This window comes from Apteryx rowi, unplaced genomic scaffold (assembly GCF_003343035.1).
Source record: "Apteryx rowi isolate R43461 unplaced genomic scaffold, aptRow1 scaffold_237, whole genome shotgun sequence".
NCBI lineage: Eukaryota > Metazoa > Chordata > Aves > Apterygiformes > Apterygidae > Apteryx > Apteryx rowi.
The window spans coordinates 547,702-566,321 of record NW_020448719.1 but is presented as its reverse complement, the minus strand read 5'-3'; the positions used below and the strand labels follow the sequence as shown (position 1 = coordinate 566,321).

Here is an 18,620-nt window from a genome sequence, read left to right as displayed (position 1 = left end):
AGGGCTATGAAGATGATTAGGGGACTGGAGCATCTCTCTTATGAGGAAAGGCTGAGAGAGCTTGGCCTGTTTAGCTTGGAGAAGAGAAGGCTGAGAGGAGATCTTATCAATGTGTACAAGTATCTGAAGGGAGGGTGTCAAGAGGATGGGACCAGACTCTTTTCAGTGGTGCTGAGTGACAGGACGCGAGGCAACGGGCACGAAGTGAAACACAGACAATTCCATTTGAACATGAGGAAATACTTTTTCACTGTGAGGATGACAGAGCTCTGGAACAGGTTGCCCAGAGAGGTTGTGGAATCTCCTCTGGAGATATTCAAAACCCGCCTGGACGCAATCCTGTGCAATGTGCTCTAGGTGACCCTGCTCGAGCAGGGGGGTTGGACTAGGTGATCTCCAGAGGTCCCTTCCAACCTCAGCGATTCTGTGATTCTGTGTAAAGTGTGCCTGTATCACATAGTTTCTGTTGGCATAAGTATTTTAGTAGAACCTGTATGGAAGAGATTTTTCTGTCAGCTTAGTTATCCTGCCTCCTTGTACTTCACCAACAGATGTTTGAAAGCACATTTTTTTGATAACTTTGCAGTAAAAACATAAAGGATTTTGCTTCCATTAATGTCTTTGGTAGGGTTGTATCTCTTTCTCATAATCCTGGCTGACACCGCTACATGGATTGTGCCTTTGTAATACAGACCAATTACGAATTGGGTCACTTACAAAAATTTAAACACTTTATTGGATACAGTGTCATTTCTGCTCTATTGAGGATATCAAAATGCTTGTATGAAATTAGCTTTAGTGCAAGTTCCTTGGTATTTGTTAAATTAAACTGCAATAAGCTTTATTTAGAAAGCTGATGTGCAGCTCACACTAGTTTTGGAAGTGATAAGTATGGTAAATTGAAAATGCTGTAACATCCTACACTTTCAGGAAATGGCTAGGAAGTTAATTGCTCCAAGTTAAATTTTTTTCCATAATATTCATTTGCATTTAGCTTTAGAGAATGTGTTCAATCAAAAAGCAAAATATAAGCTTGCCAATACTGACTGAACTAGTCATCTTGAACAGAATAAGCTAGATGCAACTGCAGCTGTGGGTTTTTGGGTGGGTGGGAGGAAAAGCAGTAAAGGAGTTGGCAAGATAAGAACGTGAATGATTTTACTAATGCTAACATACAAATTGTTTGTATTCTTCAGGGTAGTTCATATCTCTACTTTTCGGATGTTAGTGCTGATGTTATTCAATTCAGTAGAAATGATATAATCTGAATGTTTTTAAAAAAGTCAGATAATGTAATTGTGTACATAGCCATGGTGGCCTCCATGATTCCTGCTGATCTCTAACCACAGCTCTACAATCTTCATTGAGCAGATGGAAAAGGAAGAAAAACAGGGACATAGTTACTGCTACTTAAAACCAAGGTCACTAATTAGCATAAATATTGCTAACTCAACCTTGCTCAACAAGAATTTAGAGGTATAAAGAACCGAAACAGCAGTAAGTTGCCGGTTTGGCACCTTTTGGAAAGCTTTACTCAAGCAGGGAGCACACCACATGAGCCTGGTCTGACAGGCAAGGTCAGGTTCTTTGCTACCTTTTCAAATGCTTTTTCAGAGCAGTGTTGGCCTTTAACTGGCAAAGCTTTTTTACTCCTGGCTGTCACTGACGGAGTGTAGCTCTTTCACAGGGGGTTGGCTGAACTTCTCAAGTAACTTCTAGGGTAACTAATGGAGTGATGAAGTTAACCTGTGTGACTTATTGTCTTTGCCGGCTGCATCTGCAAGTCGCAGCAGCAGTGACTTGGGTCTTCATCGTATCGCAGACATTTTGAACTGGATCCGCAAACGCATAACCCGTGTATTTGCCTCAGTATTTGCTACTCAAAGCCAAAACCTGAGCTCGCACCACCCCAACGCTGAGCCGCCTCTTGCCGGGGCGGCGGATGGAGCCGTTGCCCGCCGGGGCCTGCCCGCGCGCACAAAGGGCTCCGCGCGCCGCCATTAACGGCCGCCGACCCGGAGCGCCTCACGGTGAGGGGGGGGGGGGGGGAGCGCCTGGCAGCGAGGCCCCGCCCCCAGCTCGCGCCCCCACCACCGCCATATTGCGCGGATCCCTCCTCCGCCCGCCCCGCAGGTGGCAGGGCGCAGGCGCGGCGGGGCGGGGCAGGGGGGGGTGGCGCCGAGGGGGCGGGGTCGCGAACTCTGACCTCCCGGAGCCGCAGCCGCCACCGACAAATAAGCCCGCCGGAGAGGCCGCTGGGAGCCGGGCCCGCCAGGTGAGCGACTCCCGCGGCCCCGCGGGGGCGGGCGGCCGCGCGCCTGCGTGCTCGCGCCCTCCCGCTAACGGCTCCGGCCTCCGCCGCTCTGCTCCCGGAGCGCGGCTCGGCCCGGGCCCGCCTCGCCTCAGGCCGCTGCTGGTCCCGCTGGGCGGCTCCCGGCGGCGGCTCCGCGCCCCCCGACCTTTCACCTACAGGAACGGCTTGCGGCTCCCGCATCCGGGCGGCGCCGGCTGCCGCGTCCCGGGGACGCGGCGGGGCTCTGGCGCCCTCCTCGCAGGGCGGGGGGGCGCGGGTCCCTTCCTGCTGGGCGCTGCCGTCCTTCTCCCCCCTTCCCCCCACCCCGGCTGTGCGCGCCCCGCCGCAGCCATTTTGTGCGGCGCGCCGCGACCCCCATCCCGTCCCCGGGATGGCTCCCGCGGGAGGGCGGAGGCGCGGAGTCGTCGCCTGCGGCCTGGCCGGGTGGGGGGCAGCGTGAGGACCGGCTCTGCTGCCTCCCCCCCCGGCACGGACCCCTCGCGGGCCCGTGTGGGGCGAGTGGCTGCGCTGCCCCCGGCTTCTCCAGCCCTGCCGCGGCTGCTGGCTCCCGAGCTCCTGGGTGGTTCCGTGGCTCTGGCTTTATCCTGCGTGACTCCATCTGTTACTTTTGTTAGGGCTGTCGACCCTGTCACTGCTCCTTACTTTGTGTCGATGGGTGGGATCTTTTTTTTTTTTTCCTTCACGTTGCAGGGGTTGTTTGTGGGTTGTTTTTGTTTTTTCAGAGTACTGCTGTATGTTGTTTAAGGGCAAAAGCACAGTCCTGTGCCTCAGGGTAAATTTATAAATTGCGGAGGGAAAAGGGGAGATGGCATATGTTCTGCAAATAAACTGGTTTTACTACAAGATGAGTGTGACCGTGATACTTGAAAAAATGAGCTGGGCTTTCTTTCATCTGAGGTTACTAATAAATAGTGTTAAAGGTGGAGTTGGAAAAGGTGATGTAGTAGGAAGAGCTACATCCCCATCTATTATAGAAAAATAAGATGGGAGGAGGGGAAGGGATTCTCATAGTTTTTGGTAGGACAGCTCTCTTTTCAGAGTCAGCATTGTGTAAGCAGAAATAAAAGCTTCTGTTTAAAAAATAAAAAAGGGGTGGGGACAGGAGGGGAGACATCCAATTACTGTATTGGATGAACAGTGTTCACCTGGTGACTCTTTCTTCTGCAACACTTAGTGATTTTGAATGGCTTTTTCTGTAACAGCATTTCCAACTTGAAAATAACTCTGTAAAGACTTTTTGCAGTCCACAGTAGCCAGCTGTGACATGAGATATCCTAGTCCAACAGTAATTAGCCCACAACTTGCTCCTTGCAGTCTGACTTTCCAGGGGGGACTTTCATCTAAGGGAAATCCTGAAGGTCTGTGCAGTGTTTCATTTCTTCTGTCTGAAGTTCTTCAGAGACATTGCAGTCCCTCTCTTACTGCATGAGCAAATGTTGTCGTGTGATGGTGGACAAGAGTGTGTGCACATGCATAGTAATGTGGGGGACTTTGAGATCATCTGATGGGCAGAAAGTGGGGTGTATGGTCCTCAGCTGCTTTTGTAGTTCATGTAGCCTGCCCCATCTGGATAATTAGACACCACTTGCTAAGTCTGCTAAACGCTGCAATGACAGATCAAGGTGATGCTTCTCACAAGAGAACAACTCACAATAGGTCTATTATCTAGCTCTAACTTTTTCCCTCTTCACTTGGGACACTTATTAACACTTTTGTGTTTCTTGCTGGGTTGTATTTTCATGTGAAAAGTTGTTCTGAAGGGAATTAAATTGTTGGGAGTTCTGATCTCTTAAGAACAACCATAGCCGGGGGAGGGGGAGGGGGGGGTGTTTTCATTTTAGGTCTGCCTTGTTTTTCTTGTCAAGCTTCATAACCTCTGAAGACAAAGCCCAAAGCAAGCCAATGTAACTGTGAGGTTGATTCAGGTGTGTGTGTGTGGGGGGGGGAGGGTTGTTTGGACTAGATGACCTCCAGAAGTAGCTTTCAATGTGAATTATTTCATGATTGTAATCTGTGATTAAAGATATATTGAAAGAAATGAGCACTGATACTGTAGCATGGCATTAAATAGTTCAAGTGCAAAATATAACTACAAAATGCTTAAAGCTAATATGCTCGTTCAGTGCTAGTTCAGTGAAAACTGGCTTTCATTCATAATAGGAAATCTAAATATTTAGACTGGCAAGATCAGTCTGCTTTTCTCTCTGCTGATATTTAGTTTTCATTTTATTTGATTGTGTGCTTATAGTATTATATAATTAAAATTTATGCAACCAATGAAGTTGCTGCAATTTCTTTACAGTTTGTGAAGGAAAGCAGTTTCCCTAAAGAAGGTAAGCCATGTTTAATGGCAGGATTAGAGGGGGGGGGAAGAAGAGGGAGGGGAAAAAAAAAAGAAAAACCAACTTTTCTTTAATATAGGGAGCTCATCTGTGTACAAGGAGTATAGTGGTGTCGAGTCTAACTTGTACACCTTTGTTCTACTGACAAAAGAACTGTGGATTTCAGCTGTCACTGCTACAGCCTGTGGGAGGACAGCAGAGGATAGGTATCCCTTTCCTGCTTCAGCAGCCATCCTGGTTTAAGCAGTTTAAATAGTAAGCTTTCGCTAACCTGAGTTTTGATTGAAACAGGTTAGGGAGCTCTCATGTGATTAGCTGCTTTCACGGACCTATGGAGATATTAACATCCAGCATAGGGGAGATGGTGAGCAGTTGAGGGCAGGTGTGGGGGCAGTCGTCTCTGACTGGCACAGCTGTCTGCATATGCTTTTCAGTCACACTCGGTCTGCAGCTCGCAGCTTAGGTATGAAATACATAGCTGTATTTTTTTAAGGCATCAGGGAAAATTAAACAATGCCTAAGTTACACTCTGGTGATACAGAAAGATCAAATTAGGCTTTTAAACAAACTTGGTTAAATGAGTGAACCATTTTGTGTAGATTGTTCCTCAGTGGTGTCAGGCTGCTTTTACGAGTTTAAACTTGTGCATGTACATTAGTGGCATATGGTAAACTGCCAAAAAATAATATTTCATGTAAGTGAGTATGGCAGATAAAACCGCAAAGGTGCAGTTAACCAAATTCTCATTGTGTATCTAGTCCTGTCCATATCCTTATCTTTCAGTCATCAGCCTTTGATTCCAGAGATTGCTGCATTTAGAGAGTACCAACCAAACTCTCCAAGTAACAAAGCAACAAAGGATTTCTCTTCTGAAGAATCAAAACTCTTTGTTTCCAATTCTTTGAGGTTGTGGGACAGGTTTTGCATTGTGAGAGAGTCCCATGTAGTGCTACAGATCATGTAGGGAAGTACATTCCTTTCTGAAGATTATGGTACTAGAACTGCCATTCTGCACCAATACTTAAATTAATTTTGTTACTTTGGGCCAGGCCTTACTTGAATTAGTTCTGTTCAATTTGGTAACAACGCACTCTGGGCTAAGCTATGTATCTTGTCCTTTTAGGAAGTTAAACCAATAATTTAAAAACAAAAAACTAAACTAAAAAAACCCTAAAATTATCATATTAGCTATAATTAATTGTTATGTCACCTCAAATAAGTTGAGGTTACTGTTTATAGCCTGACAATGACTGTGCTGTGAAAACTGCCCCGCTTATTTTGGTAGTAGGTTTCTTTTGAAGTATTAGCAGGACAGTGCAAGTGTCAACGTGACTAACGCTTTCACTCTTTACTGACTTAACCTGAGTATTTTTTCCGGAGTGCTTTACATACCATCCTTGATTATCCCATATCTAGCTACCAAAACTTCTCTGCTTTTTTTTTTTTCCTCCTAATATAGTTCTGTATTCTTTCTGTAAAAGATTTAGCATAATAAGTTATGTTTCTGCTCACAGCTTAATGCAAAATCTTCATGAGCTGCTCTGTAAGTCACACTTATTTTCAGGTTTAAATAAAAAGCTACTTTATGATATAATAGAATTTTCAGTCTGCATGTTAAATGAGAGCTTCCCGATTTATAGAGACAGCATGAGTTTTTGAAGTGCTTTCTAACGAAAACATTGATAACATATGCCAGGAGGAGGAGGAGGGTGTTAAATAACCTTACTGTGACACCATGAGGAAAAAAATCTCTTGGAGTTATGGACACTTAGTTAAACTCTGAGTGATCTTACGAGCAGAAGGTGATGCTGGAAGTATTTGGGACCAGTACTCTGCCCTTCTTAGTGCAATGTATGCTTTAGACGTTGCAATACATACCACTGTTTGTAGGAAGAAGGGGCGGGGGGAAGCTTTCCCTGTAACAAAAATTACTCTGTGGAGTTGATAAAGTGAAAAGTCTGTGAAGAAGAGGGTGAAGATGGTATTTATAGAGTTAGTTTTTTCTGAAACCATGTCAGCATTGATTTACTGGAAAGATGTCTGCAAAACTCCCTCTTTTTCCCTTAAGGAAGTTTCTGTGGAGTATAGGAACATGTGCAAGTTGCAAGGGGAGAGGTATAAGTAATACTGTTTAAGTCACAGGTTTGAAAGTCTTTTCCATAGAATAGCTTCATTTATTGACTACCTTGCCTGTGGCTGTAGTTCAGTGAATGCCCCAAGCAGTCACGTCACGTCAGACCTATGAGTGCAATGTGGCGTTGTGCATAAGGTGGTGTAACAATAGGGGCTTCTTCCAAAAGAAATGGTCTTATTCCTGCTTCCGCCTGCTTTCCTTGTGTCTCACAGAACAATGGTTAGTTGCAGGATGAATAGATTCAGAGCATCAGCTTACCTTGCAGTTGTACAGCCACTAGATCGAATACAAAGAGGGAGAAAAGTCATAGCTAGGAGTGGGGCTGCCTTTGCATGAAATGGTGTAATGATGCCATGGTGGGTGTGATGCCAATGTGTGTCCTGAAAGGCGTATTTGTGCTCGTTCTCTTGTGTTAGTGTAGTCTGCGCATGGCTTTGCATTAGCCAGGTAGGAGAACTGACCTGGCTGAAACGAACCCAGTAAGGGGTGGGGGGGGTGGAGTCTTCAACTGGATGAATTTCTTGATCTGGTTCGCTGTGCAGCTTCAGCCCTGGTACAGGGAACCAGTTTACTTTTTTTTGTGTGTGTGTAACCATGCCGGATTTTGTCAGCTTCAAGTGGAGATGCAGTCTATGGCTGAAGTTATAAAAGACAGCTTGACCTGATTAAATAGCCCCCTAGCTCTAGTGATTATCCAATGCTTATGTGAACTGATTCAGCTTGCAGACAGCCCCCTTCCCCCCCCCCCCTTCCCGCCCCCAGTTTCTTGTGGGGTTGGTGAGTTGAATCAATTCTGTAGGTGTCCAGGCAAGTTCTAGAGATGGTATAATAAAAGCAGCCGGAGCACAGGGCTGAAAGTGAGACTGTCCCCTTTGGTGGCCCAAATTGTAAGAATGACTCAGTGGTTTCCTGAAAGTTCATCCTAGCAATCCTGTTTCCTCATCTTTCCTCCCACTGTAGTGCTTGCTTACATGAAAAACACAGCAGTTTTAAAGCAGTGAGAGCAATGACTTAAAATGAATGTACAGCCATGCTTACAAATGCATCTTTTTCTCTACTGGTATATGCCTTTTACTTATTCCCTTACGCTTTCACAAGTGTCCAGTCTTCCCTTGCTTGCCTGCAATTCCAGCTACTTCAGTGTTCTTTGGGTTTTTTTGTCTCTTACAATATGTGTGTTCTCTAAATCTTGATGTGCAAATAAACAGTATCTAACTGTGTGTCGGGAGTTGCATAAATATTCCTTAGTTCATTGATGAAGAGAATGTTACTCCTTTAAGTCTGCCAACTGTTCTACCATCTTGAGCAATATGACTTGTAGAATGATCATCCAAGAATAGCTGGTTTAGGTTCCTGTGCTCACTGAGCCTTTTTTGTATGCAGCACTGAGCAGAATAGCATCATTTGTTTCACAAATGTGTTTCGATTCCTTGGCTTGATTTATTATTTATAAAGCACCGCAGAATACTATTCCTAATTTTAAATAGCCTTGGGGTTTAAAACAAGCAACAGAAACCCCTGTCACATCTAAATGTAGAGTGATTTTTTTTTTAAATGCCTTTCATTTTACATACAGCTATTCATTAAACAAGTTCTGTGTAGGTTATGCTAAATTCTTAATTAGGGCAAGGTGACATCTGGGAATGAAAAGGAAGGCTAGTTTCCATTTTAAGATATAGAGCAGATTTAAGCCCAATGTGATGATCTGAGCTGGGACAGCAAATCCTTAGTTAATTTTCTGAAGATCTGTTGAAATCATTTATTACTGAAGCAGTATGACTATAGAAACAGGTTAAGATATTTTCTTCTAAGAGGGATTTTTTTCATGGCTATCTTTCCATTATGGTAACCTTCTGAGCTTTCCTAAAAAATGTTAATCTTCTTGTACTTATCTTTACTGTTCTATAAAACCAGAAAGAAAAGTTGACAGTAACTTGTTCAACCATAAATAGTTGAGATGCTGATACCTCAAAAGTATGCGCAAAGTTCTTACATAACTACATTAGTTTAAATGCACATCAGATTTTTTTACTGGTATGTATTCCACAAGTGAATTAGTTTCAGAAAAGACACCTGTGTTAACACATACGCGTTCCATCCAGATATGGAGTCAAACTGGTTTGACAACACTAGCAGAATAAATGAAACTACTCAGATTTTACAAGCGTTGTTTTTGTAGCAGTAAGACTATACTGATAAGCACTATGATGGGTTTGTTTGTGTGTGTGTTTGTGTGTGTTTAAAGTAAACTGAAGATCTTGGGTGGATAAAATTTTGGTATGTTGTATCTTTATACTGATGCAGTTTGCTCTCCTTCCTTTAAAAGATGTTGTATCAGAATCGAGATACCTTACATTGGACTGCTGGTATAGCTGCATCGCTATAATGTAACAGACCAAGAGACCTTACCATTTATATCACATGGAGAGTCCAAATATCAAATGATATTCCTATTGCTATGGCATTTAAATTCCTCAGTCTACACTGGTATAGTATTTTTGTATCCCATTAGCAGGAACTTCATACAGCGATCATTAAAGTTGTACAACTTTTGTCTCTGGACAAGGGCATGAGTTAAATGTTGATGTGTTTTGGATATAGCTCTACCAGTGGACAGGTTAGTGTTCCTGATTACCAGCCCTCACATCTGCTGCCTGCTCTCCTGGGAGTGCTTCTTAACCCCTTTCACTTGAAGTAAGCCAAATGCAAACAATTTAATGCAAACAATTTAAATAGTAGTTCTTTGCTAGCTTATTTGACTAAAACATTGAGAAAATGCTGGTGTATACAAACTGAGCAAGAGGCAGAGAAGGTGGTTGAATGGTTAATGCAAGCTAGTGAATCTCTCCCACCGACACGGTGGCGCACGGAGTGCATATTTAAAGTAGTGATGGAACACCATTGGCGATGATGCCAGGTTCAGCACCAACAAGTTTGGTCTAATGACAGCAATGTATTTAAAAATAATCTTGACTCTGCCTGTCAGGCTCATTAACTCATTTAATAGGAGCATAAACAAACAATATTTGCATAGGATCTACACACAGAAAGAGATTAAAATTACATTTCATTTATGAGTCTGAAGATTAAGGAGAGATACAATAAAAGCTTTTTAAGTAATACAGAAAAGATCTAATGCCTACCTTTAATCAAAATGCCTGCTTTTAGATGCTTCTAATAAATGGGACTAGTTCAAAAGAAAATAGATGGATATATAATTCTTCTTCAGTTAGTTTCTGTTTCATAGGTCTTTGAAAGAGCTTTCCTTTTTTTTTTTTTTGATTTAATTATATGGGAAGTAATATTGTCAAGCACTCAAGAAATAACTTCAAAAACACATGCGGTGATTATACCTGGTAAAGTAACTCTAGCCGGCATAAATACAGGTGCTAATGTTTGTGTTACTTTTTACCTCGAGCAATAGAAGAGAGGCTTTACTGTGTTGGATATCTTCCAAGAAAGCAATTTTCCCTGGCCCCAGGAATTTACCATTGCTGACAAAAAGTCCAAACAGATCACCACAAACTGATGGAGTACACGGCTACAAAAAGAAAATATTGGACAGTTGGAGAAGCGGTGATCTAATCATGTTGACAGTCTAAGTATTGTCAGTTTTCTATAAGCAGCACATCTCCTTTGAGAAGAATTGGAGGATCATGTATTAGTTTTATGTAGTTTTAGAAAGAGCCTTCACAATCTTAATGGCCACTGTGCAAAAAGTTACAGAAGCAAGTGCTTTGGGAGTTGAAACAGAGAATGATATCGTTCACTCAGTGGTCACAGGGCAAAACATTTCTTTATCGCTTCACTTTCACTACGAAGTTTCTGAGAAATAAAGGCAAGGAACTTAAGTCTGATGTGAGAAAGAGAAACCAGTAGAGCAGTTGAATGAAAGAGATGTCATGGTAAAATCAGCGAGTGAGGAAAATAATTTGCAAGGGTATTCAGAGTGGGATATGAATGAGGTAAAAGTTAATTAGTCAAGCTTTGCTAATAACTTTTCTTAGTGCTTGATATACTGGCAGGAGTTTTGGCTCCCTCCTCCCCCCTCTTGGAGTAATAATATTATGGTTTGCAGTTCATTCTTTTTCATTTATTTAGTTATGGGATATTTTAAAGAGGATCATAAAAGTATGTGCCCTTTGTTTCATGTTGTGCTCTCTGATCTCTTTTGAATTCCAGATCTTATTGCTTTATTTTTGTAGATAGGATCAGAAAGGAAATATAAATGTGATTAGAAACCTTTAGCATCTGCATAAAGTTTGGTTTATCTTGACTAGTCTTGTTGCCTTGAAAGGAGAGCAGAACAGTCTGAATCAAGAAAATGTCAATTATTTGAATCGGTCTACTTGTTTTCTATATTAGTAGTAAAACCCAACATTTATGCCACCTGATGGATGCCTTGGAAGTGTGTGGCATGATTTGGACAAGTCTGGAATAAAGAAGCATTTCTGAAATCAGTTCACTTTAGATGGACACCTTGAAGTTGACTTGCAGTTACTGAAGCTCCAAACTCAGACTGTGGATGGAGTTAATCTAAATCTTTTTATTTACTTGGAAATTTAAAGTTTGTTCTAAAGTATTTGGAGAGCATTGCCCAGGTAGCTCCAAGTTTAGAATGTATTAATCATAAGACTTATATGAAGCAATTCAGTATTTTGGAATTTTGGCTAGAGAAATTCAGGAAAAGAAGCTTTTAAAGCATGAAAATATGTGGTGCTAAATATGTAAGTTTACATAATACAAGAAAAGAAGGCTAAAACCTTTTTTTTTCTTTTTGTTTAATTTGTTGCAGGGATCTCTAAAGAGTGATTATGCATACCTGATGTGAAGTATAACATAGATACCTTAGGTAAGCTAAAGGTGAACTATTAAACTTCTTACAACTGTCCCAAAGTTTCTTAAGAGCTAATTCTAGTTGACCTGTCTTAACTCTCCATCTCTCTAATGTCAAGGTGCACGGTCTGACAGGTCATAACTGTTCAGAGAGGCAGTCTTGCTGCTTTGCAGAGCTGGAAGTGGTGCTTGTCTGACTCCGCAGTGAGCTGCTTCAGGCAGCTAAACAGGCTGAAAATAAAGGATACAGTTTCACAGTGCAGACGAACTGAATTAACAGCTCCCCACCATTAAAAGTGAAAAGTGAGTTTTACCTCCTTTCTCATCTTCCTTTTGACTCCTTCTCCTGACATCTAACCACATGTTCTTTCTTTTGGCCGCTCTAGAATTAACTTGATTGCAAAGCAAAGTGATTCAGCATGCTTACTTGGCAGATGTTTGCTGCTTTTCCGCTAGGTCAATTTTCTGTCTTTTTAGTGAGTTGAATGGGCTTCCTGTGTGATCGGAGGAACGCCAGAGCTTGCTCAAGACGAGCAGGACCTCCTCCCCATAGCTGAGCTGTAATTCCGCTCAAGCTGCCTTTGAAACCGTATCCTGACTCTACAAATCAGAAAGAAGTTTCTGCCAGTTCAGTTTCTTGAACTGACTCCCAGGGGGGTTAGGTGTATACCAATACCAGCACAAGGACAAGATTAAGGAATAAGGCAAAAATGGGTCAATGGGAGAGGAATGCCTGTTTCAGCTAGCCATTTCATCAGTTTACTTGTGTCATTAAGTGATGCCCAAAAATCTGTAAATTAAGCACTGAAGTTTGTGTTTTTTTCACCAGTGAGGATGATGTTCTTCAGAGCAAGGATTTTAACGTAATGCATTTCAGTGCAGAGTAGAATTGTTATGAGTGCTGAATTGGTCAATTAGTGCCCTTGTGTTTAGGGATCACAAAGTTAAAAAAAAAAAAAAAAAAAAGGAAAAAAAAGAAAAAACCTACTACTCTCATGTTTATGCACCTTGTAGTTGCAAGTGATAAAATTAAAGTGCATGGGAATTCCAGCTCTTCAGGTCAAAATTAAGCCTACAACCTTTACTTTTGCAAGAGCTCTGGTGTATAGCCAAGGACATCTGTACAACCACTGATGGTTAGCAGTCCTAGCTGTCCTCCCACCTATAGTACACAGATGGCTGAGCTGCTGTTGAGCCAGTTGCTGAACATTACTGTTTGTTGCATGGCATTTCAATGCAAACAGTAATGACAGACTTCAGAATGATACACTAATTTCTGGTGATTTCAGCAGCTGATTCAGAAGTAGCTTCACCCACGCATACACATATACAGGAGTGAGAAGACTGGATGGAGAATTAATTCAGTGGGGTGTTCCAAGCTATGCTCTCTCTGCTTATAAGAGCTGTTAAATTAAGAGTTTCCAACTGACCACTTGCTTCTAAGAATTGTTGTGGGACTGAGATACTGATCACTAAGAAGGATTCATCTGCAGGTTGTTCTTGTGTGCACGAAGAAATGTCACCTGCTAAAGTGAAGCCAGAATAAGACCATATCCTCATAATCAATATAACTTCATAAATCAGGCCTGATGTACATCAGTCTTAAAAACCATCTGTGTTAAATAATCCCCAGGGAGATATATTGGCATATATCAGTTTTAAATGGTCTTAGTTTAGTTTTGTGTACAGGCTTTTTTCTGCACAGAAGCTTAAAGATGCAATGTTGCAGCAGTATAAATGCACCGGTATGTTCTGTGTCTAGAAGAGGACTGACTCTAACTTAAACTGAGCTTATAAATTTAACAATTCGCAAGTCAAACCAATTTAAGTTTCACAGCCTCTCCATAAAACGGTTTATCAGCATTTATAAATGAAGCACTTTACAGCTCTGCAGTATAACCTCAAAAACTTGTAGTCACAATCTTGGTACCCTCTTAGAGGTGTATATATACTCACACACATACACACACGCACACTCTATGCTATTGCAATTTTAGCAGTAATGTGTTTAGTTACAATATTTGTTGAGGCATCTGGTTTCTGAGTATTCGTTATAATAACTGCATGTCAAAGGTGGATTGCTTAATATTTTGTGTTGAGTACCAACAAGGTTTTCAGGGCTGTCTTCTACTCGAGGTAATCAAGAGTTAGTCTAGGCTGGATCCGTATCAGATACCAGATTCCTTTCCAGAAATTTTCCATTGCTAATAATAATACAATTGTAATAGCAGGAGCACTGACACAGTTAACATTTTTATTTTACTAGGCTGAGCTAAGGAACAACTAGTTAATAGTCCTTGCAAACTATTAAAAATGTTCTGTCAATTTATCATGGCAACTCTTTATTGTGGTCTGCCTGTAGTAGCTGCAGATTCTTACTCAGTTGCATATATTCCTCTTCCATCGTATATATGCCCCACATGCTCGTGGTCGGATGATTTTCCTTGCTTTGACAGCTGCTTCTGCACCCATGGGCTAAGTTTCCTTGTGCTTATTCCAGACAGTGTGTAGGGGTAGGACAGCCACAAGCTATTCTCCAGATTCCTCTTCATTGTAGGAGTTCACTCTTGTTTGTATGCTTGAAGTACTCTATTCAAGCAAGTTTACTGCAAATGAGAGGCAGATGGCTCTTTTGGATAAAGTTTCAAACATTAGCACTTCTGATTGTTTGGTTTTTGCCTCTGTCTGAAAGTTACTTTCCTTGTGGCTGGAACATCATAGTTTGCTGCGTGTATATTCCTTCACTGCTTTATTGTAAAGTAAAACATGATAGTTTAAACAACTTTCAGCATTTAAGCTAGCTTGTTTTACTAATACATCTTAGCTGTGAGGGCAGTAGCATCCAGTTTAGGGGAACTAACCAGTGGGTGCAAAGTGTTTCCTTAAAACACACCCCACTTGATTCCCAAGCTCACGCTTTATTTCCTACCAAGACAACACTGCAGAAGTGTGCATCTGAACTGCACAGTGATTCAACTAGCAACACAGAGTGACGGGATGAACAGTTGAAAAGCTTTGTATTTTGGTTTGAGGCTTCTGTGTCTCAACAGGTTTGGGGCATATGTAAATTTGTACTTCAGGCTCATAGCTGGTGAATCCATGAATAACTATGATCAAGAATTTAAGTTTCAAGAGGCGTTTCCTGCTTATTTTTGCAGTGTTTATAATTAACTGCTTGTAAGGAGCTAAAGAAAATAAATAATTGGGGTTTTGTTTTGTTTTGTTTTTTCCGAAGATGCACTATCAGGGATAGGGTCTAGCAGTTACAGTGAAACTAACATTCTTAAAGGTGACCTTATGTGATGGTTGGGAATCTTGATGATGATGACATTAAGTGTTTCTCATGCTTCATTGAGGGATCGTTTTTGAGAGCTGTACCATTTGCAGCTCATTCTCTAAAGATCATAGTGGTCGAGAAAAACCTCCTTAAATGTGTTTTGAATGGAGGGAGTATGTTCTTCAAGTCCTGAAATAGCTGAGCTTGAAAACTCTTGTAAATACAGACTTCTCTTTCTTGGTTCTGAGAATTGCATCTCAAAATCTTTTCTGACCAATAAAATTCTTCTGATTGGGGAAAGATAGAAACATTATTTTGTTTAGGGAGTATTGATCTAGTCGGGCTTTCAAAGTCCATTGTAATTTCATTAGTTTTAACAATCATCACCTTTAAAGCATTTTGATTTTAAAACAGTTTATCGATAGATTGGCTCATCAGTGCCCTTTCAGTTTAAAATTTCCTCTAGTTTCATGGCATTTAGACTGTACTGCTAGAGTTCGGTATGTCTTGGGGGTTGTAACTGTGCAACACTTTATTCTGTTCCAAACTCCTCCTTCCTTTTCCTCATCTGTAATACAGATTTCCTGAAAAAAATCATACATCAGGACATGGCGTCTCTTTTAGAGAGCCTCTTCCACTGCTTGCTTAAGAGTAAAAGAGAATATACTAGTATTGCTCCTACCACCTAAGAATAAAGGAGGGTTTTGGCCAGTTCTGGGTTTGAGAGCACTGAATATTTTAAGTATTTTTTTTTAGTTCTGGTTGATAACACTGGCTCTTACTTATCCTCTGAATTAATAATGTAAAAATATCTGCTTTCTTACAGCCATGTGTCTTGCTGGCAAGAGATATTTCTTGTTACGCACAGGTGTTAGTACCAGTACAGAATTCTGCCATTACCAGTACAAATTCTCACCATGCTTTTGGTGAGTATTTGGCAATATGGCAAAATAGTTGAGAAGACAATCCAAGTTTTACATTATCTGAAATGCACTCTCATTAAACAGAGATCCACAACTTCAACTTCTTCAGCAGTTCTTCAACTGCTCACTACCTTGGGACTTGGTCAACAAAGAGAAGTTGATGTGAACTCCCACCACCCCCAAAGAGTTTGCTACAGCAAAGACGTGTCTTTTTCAGGACATAATCAACAGCACAAGCTTAAATGCACCCTAAAACACAGGTGAGAGTTTGCCTCATGAATAGGTACCACGCTGCGGACACATAGCCCAGTAAGTAAGACTTGTTTTCAGAGCATGCAGGGTGATTTGTCTGTCAGCCCATGGAGCATCATCTGGCTGTGAAAGCACAGTTCTCGCTAGGAGTCAAGTCCCCAGTGGTCATGGACTTGCTTCTGCAGATTCATTAATTATGCTGACTCTTGGGATCATCAGAAAATTCAGATAGAATATGGCCAGAAAGATCTGGCCATCCAGCTTGAACAAACCAGTTTTGTTTTTTGAATCTGGTAAACCTTCCGGTTTAAATTCTGATCCAAAGTGTCTGTCCTCTGGGCAAAGTAACGTGGCTTCTCTGTTGCAATGTGTCTTGGAAGAAGCCACCAGACAGTACAGCTTTCGTGTTCACTGTTGTTCTAGCTAAGACTAAGATTTGTAGGGCATTCTTCTAGTTTATTCGTAGAGCTTGCAGAGAGGATAAAATTTGCCCCTTTTCCCTTTTTAAACTGCATTAAATATTACTATCAAATAGCTCATTATGCCAACCATTTTAAAAGTCTACTCCAGTGGATTTAGAAGATTTAGAAGCTTCTTTTAGAACTACTGGAGATTTGGATGTTGAAATGTGGTGTTTTATTCCAATAAATGCTGTCTGTTATAGCTGTTTTACAGGGAGCATTTAAGGAGACTTAAATACTTTCTAATGCCTTAGTTACTTGAAGTAGTGACCATAAGTGGAATATGTATCTCAACAAGCACTTAAAGTTACCTTACTGTAACTGTCGTTCTCCGAGTTACAGTATCAATATATATTGCATGACCCATCCTACTTTCCTAGTAGCACAGACACTTATAAAACCTGGTATCTCTGTTGACAAAATAAAGGGTTTCTTTGTTTTTTCCAGCCCTTTTATGTTCTGAAGTGGATGTGAGGCATGTGGGCCCGCAGGCTTGGCCCTAGCAAATATACGTGGCCAAGACTGCAAACTTGATGTGCCTGTATGCTGCGTCTGCAAAAAAGCTGTGGAACGTAAGACTTGGAGGATAACATCAATTTAGACTAGTGTATCTGCTTTACATTTGTGTTGCTAAGTGCAGTTTGGTTCTGTTAAAACTGGCAGGGAGAAATGCAGAAAAAATATAAAATTTACATAATTTTGTAAACTGCTCAGTTCTTGAACTTTTGTGTAGACAGTGAAAATCCATGTGGTTTCAAATCAGTGTTCTGACTTACAATACATATGAATTCTGATCAATGCAGATGAATGTGCAGTTTTTAAAAATGACAGTACTTTTAAGAGAGGAAGTCTGAACTTTTTTTCGAATCTTAGTGGTTTTTGCGGTGGGGGGGAGGGGGTGGTGTTTTGTTTTTTTGCACACGTCCAAAATGTAATCACTATAAACTTTGGTTGCTTCTAACTTGTTAGGGTATTAATGGTCTTGCATATGCAACTTATGTATGTAGTGCACAAAGTTTGTAGGGGGGATTTTTTAATTTTTTAAATTTTTTTAGCAATTCAGTGAAGCAATATCTGGCTGAAGAAGGCATATGAAATGTTCCATACAGACCTGTATCTGCAGAAGTGTGGGTTACAGCTGTAATCCAGTTTTGGTATATCATTAAACATTTTGTATAAGACTGCACTTTGCAAAAAAAAAAAAAAAAAAAATGGATTGAGAGTTCCCTACCTTGGAAGACTTACTGTTCACATAAATAGTTCATTATTGTTATTTAGCTAATGAAAGACAGGGACCAGAATTCGGCCTGGGGAAAGGCTGAAGAAAATACCATTGAAGAAATCTTGCTTGCTTGCCTATCAGGCATGAGCTGGGAGACCAAGTGTTTCGTCAGCACGGCAGGGAAGGGCCGGGCTGCCAGGAGAAGCCAAAGAAGGAAGCGGTGGGAATTGCAGCCTAACAAGCAGGGCAAGGCAAGAATCTGATTAAATTCAAGTAGCCCTGTAAAAGCGAGAACACAGTAAATGTAGTGTCATCAGTTATTTCAAAGAATTTGAAAAGAGAAGGATGCTGGGGTTATAGCTACAGGAGGAAATGTTTTTCTTCCTAAAAGTCTTAAAATGGCAGGGCCGTGGTGGAGCCAGGCAGCGTCATCGGCACGGTCAGGGCGCTGGTACCCAGGCACCCGGACCCCGTGTTGGGGGAGAGCCTGCAGAGCCTGCTGGGGCACTTGGGGTCCAGACATAAATGAAGGGAATAATAAGCTTATCTTTCCAGTCTGCATTCAACTGAGCTATAAAGTCCAACAGTGGAGCTGATTTTAAGGGTATCAGTGTATTCAGTAACTGTTCGAAAAAAATAAAATCACTTTATTCACTTTTCATAGTGTAGAGTGGAAAAAAAAATTTTTATGATGTTGAATAATTCACGATCATTTTATAAAGATATTAACATGTTTTAATAGTTCTGATCTGTTTTGAAGCAAGATAGCATATTTCTGATGTATAATCTCACACCATTTTTAGCAGTATTACATTGTTTGGTTCAGTTCCCCAGAATCCTAAGAGCATTTTGCATGCAT

General features: G+C 41.3%; 1 protein-coding gene across 15 annotated transcripts in view; it reads left to right on the top strand.

Moving 5' to 3' along the window:
• The first annotated feature begins 2,191 nt into the window (after nt 1-2,191).
• The window catches only part of NR2C1 (nuclear receptor subfamily 2 group C member 1), a 61,400-nt gene continuing 44,971 nt past the window's right edge, over nt 2,192-18,620 (top strand). For 6 of the 15 annotated variants that reach the window (XR_003253529.1, XR_003253531.1, XR_003253530.1 and 3 more), the window contains exons 1-6: nt 2,194-2,275; nt 11,586-11,642; nt 11,746-11,929; nt 15,730-15,829; nt 15,911-16,086; nt 16,987-17,111. Coding sequence is in view for 2 of the 15 variants with exons in the window: in XM_026066036.1 (XP_025921821.1) it covers nt 17,073-17,111 (39 nt within the window). In the remaining 13 variants the exon portion in view is untranslated. Of the gene's footprint in view, nt 2,276-11,585; nt 11,643-11,745; nt 11,930-15,729; nt 15,830-15,910; nt 16,087-16,986; nt 17,112-18,620 lie in introns of all 15 variants that reach the window. The other 9 variants (XM_026066037.1, XM_026066028.1, XM_026066039.1 and 6 more) reach the window with 7 other exon arrangements.